This window comes from Thalassophryne amazonica, chromosome 12, assembly GCF_902500255.1.
Source record: "Thalassophryne amazonica chromosome 12, fThaAma1.1, whole genome shotgun sequence".
NCBI classification, from domain to species: domain Eukaryota; kingdom Metazoa; phylum Chordata; class Actinopteri; order Batrachoidiformes; family Batrachoididae; genus Thalassophryne; species Thalassophryne amazonica.
This window is the reverse complement of record NC_047114.1, coordinates 75266131-75277562: the sequence shown is the minus strand read 5'-3', so window position 1 is coordinate 75277562 and position 11432 is coordinate 75266131. Positions and strand designations below refer to the sequence as shown.

General features: G+C 39.2%; 1 protein-coding gene across 1 annotated transcript in view; it reads right to left on the bottom strand.

The window, feature by feature from the left end:
• Window positions 1-808: 808 nt before the first annotated feature.
• The window catches only part of atg9b (autophagy related 9B), a 19437-nt gene continuing 8813 nt past the window's right edge, over window positions 809-11432 (bottom strand). Inside the window, exons 6-14 of the mRNA XM_034182925.1 lie at window positions 10772-11432; window positions 9215-9368; window positions 6478-6657; window positions 4740-4985; window positions 2575-2813; window positions 2337-2430; window positions 1873-1957; window positions 1490-1632; window positions 809-1328 (exon numbers count right to left, since the gene is read on the bottom strand). The exon at window positions 10772-11432 is cut by the window's right edge and continues 88 nt beyond it. Of these exons, the coding sequence (XP_034038816.1) occupies window positions 1508-1632; window positions 1873-1957; window positions 2337-2430; window positions 2575-2813; window positions 4740-4985; window positions 6478-6657; window positions 9215-9368; window positions 10772-11432 (1784 nt within the window). The 3' untranslated portion in view covers window positions 809-1328; window positions 1490-1507. The remainder of the gene's footprint in view (window positions 1329-1489; window positions 1633-1872; window positions 1958-2336; window positions 2431-2574; window positions 2814-4739; window positions 4986-6477; window positions 6658-9214; window positions 9369-10771) is intronic.

Below are 11432 nucleotides of genomic sequence, written 5' to 3'. Positions count from 1 at the left end.
CACATTCACTGTTCTCACACACACACTGATGTCAGGGTGCTGTCATACAAGGTGCTCATTTGTACACTTGGAGCAACGTCAGGACTGATGACCTTGCCCAAGGACCTTACTGATTTTCCAGTGTGACAGGGATTTGAACTGATGATCCTCTGGTCACAAGTCCACCACTTTAATTACTTGATCTCACCTCCCCAGAGGAGAATCAGAAGGAGGCTTCTACTCAAAGAACTACTGCATGGTGCATCTGCTTGTCCACTTCTACCTACTTTTCCAAAAGATGACCCTGATATGCAGCAGTTAAATGCAATTCTTTTTGTGGATCATCATTAATCCTGACATCACAGACGTTTTAAAAACATGTTTTAAAATTTTCCTGATTTCTCACAGTGTTCAACAACACTACTTTTACTACTAATTACACCTGAGTTCAGGCCCCGATTGAGCATCCAAATTTTTTTTGGTCAAAAAACATAAACAAATGAGTATCAAAAATGGGCAATGGGAGACAACCTTAAATGACTAAACACAATGAAAACATATACATTGTTGGGTTTTGGGGATTTTGATTCCAAGTGTGTATGCGGGGGTTGAAGCATAGCAATACACCATCTACAAATGTATTAATAATGAAAAAGAAAATTATTTTTTTAGGCTTACTAAACACACGCAGCAGTATCAGAGTAAGTGGGCGTGTTGTTTAAACACGCTTGTTGTAGTTGTTTTGTTAGAAACACATGGTGACTTTGTAGTACACATCTTCTGAATACTTGGTATCTTTTTCAAATATTAGATCCCGTAGTAAAAATGCTTTTTTTAAAAGGAAAAATAAGACACAAAAGTGTATTCACAAATCGCAAGGGTCCTATAGCACAATCTGATTTTATTTTATTTTTTTGTCTTTATGGATTAAAAATGTCCAGGCAGCTGTCACAATGCTTGCAGTCTTGGTAACACAAACCACTCAAGCTTCCAATAGACTTTTGTCCAACCACACAAATGCTTGAGTTGTGCAGAGGTGAGGCTTTTGCATTCTGTGACAGCCCGCCATCACACAGTATTCTCAGGAATACACTATGCTGTCTTTACTATATGCATTTTTCTGCACAAGTCATTTTTACAAGTTTAGGACAATATTACAATGAAGAGGACGGAAGACGTACGGTTTCCCTGATGCCATAGTCTGTTTGATGCGACAGGATGAGGCATGGCGGTGCAGAAACAGTGGTTATTCAAAGAGCCTTTTAATGACACCTTAAAGGTCCAAGATAAATTCTCCACAAAAATCATCAAAGGCCACAATGCTCATTGAAGAAAGCAAAATGTAAACACTATTAAAAAAAAAAAAATCAGAAGAGAAAGAGAGAGAAAATAAATGAATATGTATCTGCTGCCTGATAAAAGGTCACAGTTATTACATTCAATAAAGAGAATATAGACCAAGAAAATACAGAACACACACAAGCTTAATCCTTAAAGACTGAGTGTATACCTTATGACATAAGGCACTTTAGCAAATACTCTTGGTATCCTGGTTTGAAGTAGTGCCGCTGTAAACCTCCTGATCTTCATCCTCCTCTTCTTCCTCTCTCCATCCACCAAGCTGGGCAGGAAAAGCACCATGTGTCTGGAAACCTGATGAAAACACTGTGTTGGAACACTCAAAGAACATGAAAATAGATGTATTGCTTGTTTGCGTATACTTGACCTTAAAAATAATAATAATTTGCGCTAGAGTGGTTTTAGACTTAGAAAATTAGCATTCAGCAATTTCAAATTTGGAACCTCTCGCATCAAACACTGTGTGTGTTTGTTCTGTTTATGGAAGAATGTAAACGCTGTGTGATTAAATTTAAACGCCACATCTGGGTTTACCTGTGTTGGTGTGGAGATCTCGCATTGGCACTGGATTCTGCCACTGACCTGGAGTCCTTTGAGGGTGGGAACTCTGCTGGTGGAGCTGAAAAGACAAGTGTTCAGCACAATGGAGACAAGTGGGCAACTAAATACACTGTATATTCCACCTACAATTTATTTTCCATCAAAAATTTCACTCCTCATCACCACTGGATATCAAATTGCAACCAACATGAACTCAAACCGGCTGCAGTCTGTGAGTCATGAGGCATGAAAGTACACGTTTCACAGCCATAATTAACAGTGGCAGTGTGTCAGTCTTTGATATGCCAACTTATTTTGAATGCAGTATTATGTATGTGAAAAGTGCAGCACAGACCATGGGAGAGACATATAATAAAGGGGGGAAAAACAAGGACAACCTAGCTTTAATGTCACTTGTAGAACCAGGAAGCCATCTTCTTTTTTTTTCAGGAAATTACCTCATGCATGTAGATGGCATGAAGACTCATCTCTGCTGAGGCAAACTCAGAGAGCAGTGCACTGCTCCGGATGCGGGATTCACTGTGAGACATACTGAGAAAAAAAACAAGTCGTCAACAACAACAACAACAACAAAACCCTGCATGAACCACAAATTCCACAGCCTTCTTTCAACAAACATGTTAAATCTATGAGTCTGTTGTGAAGCCAGTAGAAATCCCAGGGCCTGATAAATACCTGTCCATGACAGTGTGATCACTGCGGTACACGTTGCTCTCAGGCTGGACAGATGAGGGCAGGAGGCCGTGAGAGTGGCCACGGCCGCTGTGTACAACCTGTGAGGGGGACAAAGATGCCAGGACACTGGCAGCAGCAGACGCTGCAGTGCTTGGTGGGATGAAGCGATGGTCTTGACCTTGTAATCCAGATGCAGTTAGGATGGGGTGGGCTAGGACACTGGCCAGCAGATTATCAGGCTGGACACAACAAACCAGAAAATGAAAAAAAAAAAAAAATATATATATATATATATATATATATATATATATATAGGCAATTTATATATGGACAGCAGAATGGTTTAGTGGTAACCACTGTTGCATCACAGCAGGAAGGTAGTGGGATTGCTTCCCACCTGGGTTCCTTCTGGCTTCCTCCCACTTCCAAAGACATGCAGGTTAGGTGAAATGAAAACTTTAAATTGACAGTTGGTGTGTTTGTTTGTCTACATGTGGTCCTGTGAACCGCACCTCTCACCCAATGACCGCTGGAATTGGCTCCAGTTCACCATGACCCTTAACTGGTATAAGTGGTTATAGAAGATGACTGAATGAATTTATATATTCTCTTGGACCTGATGTGTAACTGGCATATCCTTGTTTGTTTATATAATAATTTTGTATGAAGATAGATTTTATAATGGAGTTACAGGGATGTGCTTGAGTACTTTCTGTCAAGTAAATAATCTGTTCAACTGCAGGGACTGTCACTGGTTCTCCTCTTACTCAAATATTCTCTCAGAATATTTTCTCTTTCCATCATCATTCATATCATCAGGCTCTGTCAAAAACAATATTCCACAAATGATGTTGTAATTTATACAGAGATTCAAAAGGAAACTAGCAACCACAGCATAAGTAACCCATAAATCATGCAACCTTTACTTATTTTGTGATTGTAATTTAAGTAGCATTTGTGAAACAAAACACTGAGCTTCTATTCTTTCACCAGAAGGGAGAAACCAACTGGAACATTTTGGAACAGTTGGGTGTTGGTGATGGGCTGAGACCCCATTTAGCACAGGCTTCAGAATGTTTTGGAATACTCGTTTCAATTTTGCATTCACTACCTGATATATTTACTTTCACTACATCCATCTTTAAGAAACTGATGAAAGCCAATGTGTAAAAAGATGGAACACAGATATTAAATTATACATACAAAAAAATGTAAAAATATGCTAAGCTAGCCTTATTGATTCAGACCTTTAGTCTCACTAATGTACACTGTTACTGTAAACTAACTCAAAAATGAGTTGTTGTCATAACAACTCAGTTCCATTAAGTGCATTTAAAGTTTTGGGGCATTTATGTGTTGGTGATATATTTCCAGTGCATTCCATTCACTTTATTCTCCATTTACATTCCATTTTATTATTTATATTATTTTATTCTCCATTTACACTCCATTTTAATTGAGTTTATATAACGGAGGCCAGCAGGTGTTGCTGTGCATATGTAGTTAATAAACCTCACTCCCAACAGCACAAAAGAATTCTCTGGTCACAAGGCCAGAGCCCTGGGTTTTAGCCTTCTGGTTACAGAGTCCGATTTCCATGCAGGAGATCATGAGTTTGCGTCCCAAGGGAAGCGAATGGGCGGAGTCATAACAACACAATGCAGAGTCAACAAGTAAACCAAAGAATGCATCAAAAATAATCTAATCCAAAATGTAATGCAAATTTTTTTAGGCAGAATTTTTTTTTTTGTCACTTTTTATTTTATTTAAGTTGACAAACTCAAATGGTTTAAGGCAATTGGTTTCCTCAAATGGTTTGAGTTCAACTAACTCATTCAGTTTTACAGTGTATTGATAAGTTAAAAAGTAGGCCATTAGTGGAATTTTCTGGTGGATTTCTGTCTTCTGGGGCAATTGGACTGTTGACCTTCGTGGATCAACTTCTCTGACTAATTAAAAAAAGGTTTCTTGTAAACAGAACAAATATTAAAGGCGAGTAGAGCAATCAGATGTTTGATTGCCAACAGTATTTTGCCTTTAATTGCACTCTCAAAACACGCAATTGTTCCTTTTACCACATTTATAGTCTAAATCTATGCAAAATTATTTATAATGTTTTAAACTTCGCATATTTTTGCTTGATGGTGCTTGTGAATGTTTCTCACCACTGTTCGAGACTCATTGGACTGTAGGGAGGAGCAGAAAGGTGCTTGGGTAAGCAGCACCTGGGGGGAGGGGCCTCCCTGCGCATCGTGCTGCACCTTCTCTTTCAGGTGGCTGATGAACACGGAGCTGTCCTGTGGAGGCTGCCAGTGAGGGTTCTTAATGGTGAAGTGCATGAGGGACAGTTCTGTCTTGCCGTTCTCTGCCTGCTGGTACACAGAAGCCTCTGTCTGGCCCTCTGACATCCACTGTGGAAACAACCACAGCTACATGTCAAATCACGACAACGTAGAAAATATTCTCTGACATTTCGGCTTGTTGAGTGTCAACTTCAGAAAGACTCTCTCAATCCAATCAAAGCAACTGACGCTGTCTCTATTGCTTGGCAAAATGCACTTGTCAATCATGTGACCGTTAAGAGTCACTCACTCACTTGTCTGTTAGCGAGAAACAACTGGGGCACATATCTGCACCTGACACTGTCAAACAACTCCATTTGCTTTTTGACAAGTCTACAAGACTCCCAAAAGGACAGAGGACACTTTAAGTCAATCACTGTCTGACTTACTTCCGATCAAATAAATACATAAACTAACAAACAGGATGCTCAGTCAAAGGACATGAAACATTACTGAAATGGGTGGTGGGGGATTTCTGCACTGAAAAAATAATGCAGACTAGGGCTGTAACAAACGATTACTTTCACAATCAAGTCATCAAGAAAAATAATCGATACACTAAACGTTTAGTTGTAAGGTTCATAAAATATCAGCAAATGGTGAAAAATATTGATCAAGATGATATCTTTTATGTTAGCAGCGGCAAAAAAAAAAAAATGCATAATGAAGAAGTGAGGAAAACAGATGTGCCATCAAAAGATAACAATGGATAACATTGATATTCCTAATGCCAAACTAACTCTGAGACTACGGGAATCACAAATGGACAAAAAAAAATGGACATGGTTTAAGCAAAATAATTAAAAAATAATGAGCTACTCAGATATATTTTATGTTGATGTTGTGTTTGTGTAGTGGTGTTACAAAGTTTTAAAAAAATATATAATTTAAAAAAAGATGTCTTCGAATGTTGTTTTGTGCGCAGCCCAAAGATATTCAGTTCCCTGCCAGAGAGGACAAAGGAAACCTAAAATAAACCAGAAAATAGTCACATTTAAGAAATTGTGAAATATGTGTGTGTGTGTGAAATTAGGATTTTTTTTTAAATAAAATGACTCAAAATTATTAACTGATTATTAAAACAGTTGTCAAATAATTTTATAGCTAAAATATATTAAAATAAATTAATCATTGCAGCTGTAGTGTAGACACAATATAAACTTCACATGAAAGCTGTACACATATACAGATCAAGGACATAAATCATTTATCTGCACACAAAATCTTCTGCATAGGTTCCAAGGATACAGCAGATAATCTACAATTTGGATGTCTTTGGTCAGGTAACCATTCTGATGTGTATTTTGGAAGGACAGAATCCTAAAAGTAACCAAGTAAACCTTTGCTTGTGCATGTGATGTATAAAGATACATCACATGCACAAGCATGCATTGGTTGGCCTGGGAAACAGGTAAACCAAAAAGAAAAAACAAAAGAAACTTTACAAGGCACATACAGCCAAAAAACCTGCATGAAGAGCATATCAAACACACTAAAATAACTCAGAGGTTCATCCTACTGCTATAAGGGGGATTCAATGTGGTCCCCTATGAAGACTTACTGTTGGGTTTCCATGGCGCCTGATATCCATCTGTGCAAAAGAACAGATGTCTCCAACTCCAACCACCTCCACAGTGAAATGTCTGAAGAAATCAATGATCTCCAGAGACTTGTTCCTCAGGAGGAAGATGAGAATGAAGGGAGTCACAATAGGGCTGAGCAACTCCTCCAAGATAAAAACCTGGTTTGGGCAGAAAAGCATTTTTTGAAATATGTTACTATTCAAATAGCTCAGTCTTACTAAACTGCACTTGACCGCATCATTTATCTAGTCTCAACATATATGTAGTACTGTGCAAAAGTTTCAGGTACCTGAGAATTTATACCACAGTGCAGTGTCAGTCCCTTCACTATTCGATTGCATTCATTTACAGTAGTGTTCAGAATAATAGTATTGCTATGTGACTAAAAAGATTAATCCAGGTTTTGAGTATATTTCTTTTTGTTACATGGGAAACAAGGTACCAGTAGATTCAGTAGATTCTCACAAATCCAACAAGACCAAGCATTCATGATATGCACACTCTTAAGGCTATGAAATTGGGCTATTAGTAAAAAAAAAGTAGAAAAGGGGGTGTTCACAATAATAGCAGTGTGGCATTCAGTGAGTTCGTCAATTTTGTGGAACAAACAGGTGTCAATCAGGTGTCCCCTATTTAAGGATGAAGCCAGCACCTGTTGAACATGCTTTTCTCTTTGAAAGCCTGAGGAAAATGGGACGTTCAAGACATTGTTCAGAAGAACAGCGTAGTTTTAAAATGGACAAAAAAAAAACAGAGACGCATGGAAGAAAATAGAAAACAACCATCAAAATGGATAGAAGAATAACCAGAATGGCAAAGGCTCACCCACTGATCAGCTCCAGGATGATCAAAGACAGTCTGGAGTTACCTGTAAGTGCTGTGACAGTTAGAAGACGCCTGTGTGAAGCTAATTTATTTGCAAGAATCCCCCGCAAAGTCCCTCTTAAATAAAAGACGTGCAGAAGAGGTTACAATTTGCCAAAGAACACATCAACTGGCACAAGTTGATTGACTCCATACCTCGCAGATGTGAAGAAATCATGAAAAACTGTGGTTATAAAACTAAATACTAGTTTAGTGATTCACAGGATTGCTAAAAAAGCAGTTTAAACATAATAGTTTTGAGTTTGTAGCATCAACAGCAGATGCTACTATTATTGTGAACACCCCCTTTTCTAGTTTTTTTTTACTAATACCCCAATTTCATAGCCTTAAGAGTGTGCATATCATGAATGCTTGGTCTTGTTGGATTTGTGAGAATCTACTGAATCTACTGGTACTTTGTTTCCCATGTAACAATAAGAAATATACTTAAAACCTGGATTAATCTTTTTAGTCACATAGCACTACTATTATTCTGAACACTACTGTATATAGCAGCAAATTATAGTTTACAATTGTATGTAAACGTATGGGCACCCCTGATAATTTTCAAGATTTTCCACCGGTGACCCTCTGCTTGGGCCATGCTACAGACACAATTTACAAAACAAATATAAAGGAAATTTTGCCGGTGCACAGGACGGGAGGGTTGCAGAAGTAGACACCACTCCCATCTCTGGATGGAGCTGCAGCTGAAACAGAGAGGAAAAACAGAATCAGGCATCGGAAAGACAACAAATACAGCATAATTTGTCAGCATTAGGCAACAAGAAAAACAGAAGAAATACTAAGGTGATCGCCGACCACTAGCCCTAAACTTCACTAAAAGGCCCAGAATTTAGATAATGTTGAGGCCGTGGCATGTTCTGAATTTGACATTTGAATTTGCTTGCTTGTTTGTGTTTTTTGGACAGCAGGGACACTTCCTGGGACCCTACTGTCACTGCCTGCCTATTTTTCCACAGTCTGCATCATATCTATTTTTATTTTTGATCTAGTTTGGGTATCACATGACATTTTGTTCTGACATATTGACCTGTTGCAGCTGTCCCAACCAGGTATCATGATCCACTAGCCAATGTTTCCAAATCTAGGTCAAGACCGACCAGCAACAGCTTGTACTTCCATATCCAGCACCATTCATAATAGGTATTTTAAAAGTCAGTCAATCAATATTAGAAAATGTTACCCAATACCTACATTAATTGATCAAAAGTTAATCTTATCACTTACATACCAACATGATAAATACCATCATTCTTAATTCTGGAGTTATCATGTGAAAGAATGTGGATATGCATACTCACATTACTGGCATAGAAGCCATGCTGGAGGCATGGAATATGTTGAAGAAAATACACATTCAAAATCTAAAATAAAAGTTCCAAATGACAAACACTCCACTCTTTAAACTAATTTAAAAGTAATTTACAGAGAGCTTGTCAATTGCCATGGTGGGTCAAAACAAGACTTCTGGGCCCCAAATCGGGCAGCCTTGATTTAGACATTACCAATCTCATTTGTGACAGTGACAAGAAATAACTCTTCTACAAATATCAAGCTTGAAGAAAATGTCACAAAATTGACAAAAAAAAAAAAATAAAATAAAATAATAATAATAATAATAATATACACCTCAGTTTAACAACATTTGAAGCTTGACAGTTGTAGTCATCCCATTAAAGTTTCTACATCATTGTTTATGGACAAAGTTTGGTTATTTCTTCCCCCATCACAATTTAACCAATAATGTCATTTACTAGCATAACACCTCTATACATTCAGCTTGCACATAACAAATGTGTGAATACTGTCTCTTTCTTCCTTCCTCACCGCTTTGTACTGGAACAACTGTGCCACCTCATCGCGAGTCTCGCTGTTGTTAGCGTTGCCCCTCCAGTGGTCTGGCATGTAGTGAATATGTGCGAGCATGCACTGCAACAGCTGTTCTGGACACCATACCATATGCTCATCTGGGATGAAGGACCTGGTATGTGACAGGTACACAATGATTTATGAGAGAAGTGAAGAAGTAAGATTACTTCTTCACTTCTCTTTTGAAAAAGACAGCATAACATTATTTTTGAATGACAATCTGTGGCTGCTTAATGAACAAGAACACAGTAATTATTAAGTAATATTTCTTTTACAGTTAGACCTACATCTAACTGCCACACTCAACTTGAAGACTGATTATTGTATTTCAACAATAACAAGAGCAACGCAAAGCATGGCATATGCCCCTGCTCGTAGGATAAGTGTATGGTTTTTATAGTAGAGGTGATAATGAAGTCTGGAAATTATTTCTATAGCAAAAGTCTGGTGCTTTAAAAATACTGTAGGGTCTATTTAAACGGACTGCATTTATATAGTGCTTTTTCATCTGCATCAGATGCTCAATGCGCTTTACAATTATGCCTCACATTCACCCATTCACACAGACACACTCGCACACCGATGTCAGGGTGCTACCATGCAAGGCCCTCACTACACAATGGGAATAACTTGGGGATTAAGGACCTTGCCCAAGGGCCCTTATTGATTTTCCGGTCAGGCTGGGATATGAACCGAGGATCCTCTGGTCTGAAGCCCAACGCTTAACCACTAGACCATCACCTCCTCTATTTGTATCATGAAACATTGCCCCACAATTTTATGCGATGTACCTACTCCCATTTTCAAAAGGACACATCATCTAGCCCAGAGGTCTCAAACAGGTTCCAGAAAGGACTGAGAGGGTGCAGGTTTTCTGTGCAACCACCCACTCCACCAGGTGATTTCACTGATTAACATCACTTTTAGCAGGTGGAATCAGTTAATCAGTGAAATCACCTGGTGGAGTGGGTGGTTGCACAGAAAACCTGCACCCTCTTGGCCCTTTCTGGAACCGGTTTGAGACCTCTGATCTAACCTCTCCGAATATGCCACCATGAAATGTTCTTTCTTATTGTGAAAAACTGAAAATCAAGATAGCATCCACAGTGGCCACACTGGATAACAGACGATGGCCATTTTGAAAGGAACCTTCCACTAGGTCCCTAGATGAAATAGTTTCAATCAGACTAGGCATTCTTTAATTATTTTGCAGAAACGGCAGTATAGCTGGTGCCTGTAGTGGCCATAGTGGATAACAGACAACAGCCATTTTCAAAAGGAACCTTCCTTTATCGTCCCCCAAGAAATGGTTCCAATCAGACTGCTATTGTTTGGAAATGAAAAGTTTACAGATGGATGCCCAGACTATGGGGTGAAAACATAATAACTCTGTTGCATGGGGGCATAAAAAGTAACAAGGAAAATACTAAAGACTTTCTGAAGAGTTATATCAGCTGGGAGAAATAAATGAATGCATTCCAGACAAAAAATTAAATCTTCACTCTCACAACTCACCTGGCGACAGTGATAACCACCCCCAACACGGTGATAGCAGTCAGAATGTGCTGCACCGTCAGAATGTCTTCATCATAGACTGTCAGCGCAATAAGCACTGCCAACACTGAGCCCGAGAAGAAGGCAATGTTCTTCGCGAGTACAGTCAGAAGAGGTGACGTGAAAGAGTTCATATACTGACATGTGGGTTTGTAACCACTGGCTAAACGTTTGTGCAGCTCGTGATCCAGCTCATTAAAGTGTCTCAAGTATAAGCGACCGTACAGGGACCAGCGTCGTGCACCGAGGCTACCAGGTTCCCTGCGGATCACTTCTGTGTAACTGAAGAATGCATAGAGCACCTGCCACACTAGGATGAAGGGGCATAGCAGCAAGTTAGCCAAACCCATTAGCAAGATAACTCTACTAAGCTGCTGGGCGAGTTCGAGGCGGTTTCCACTCCGTTTGTACTTTGGGTGTAGGTTCCACTTATTTTGAAAAAGTGAGCCAGGGCCCCAGAAGAGGATAAGCTCAAAGTTGTATTTTAGACCCTGGGTGAGAAACACCACATTGCCCAGCAGGGGGAGCTGCAGCTGCACTGGTAGCAGTGACTTGTTGATCATAGCCACCATGTAATTCTTGAATCGCAGGATGCGGTGATAGATGTCAAGTTCTGTCAGCT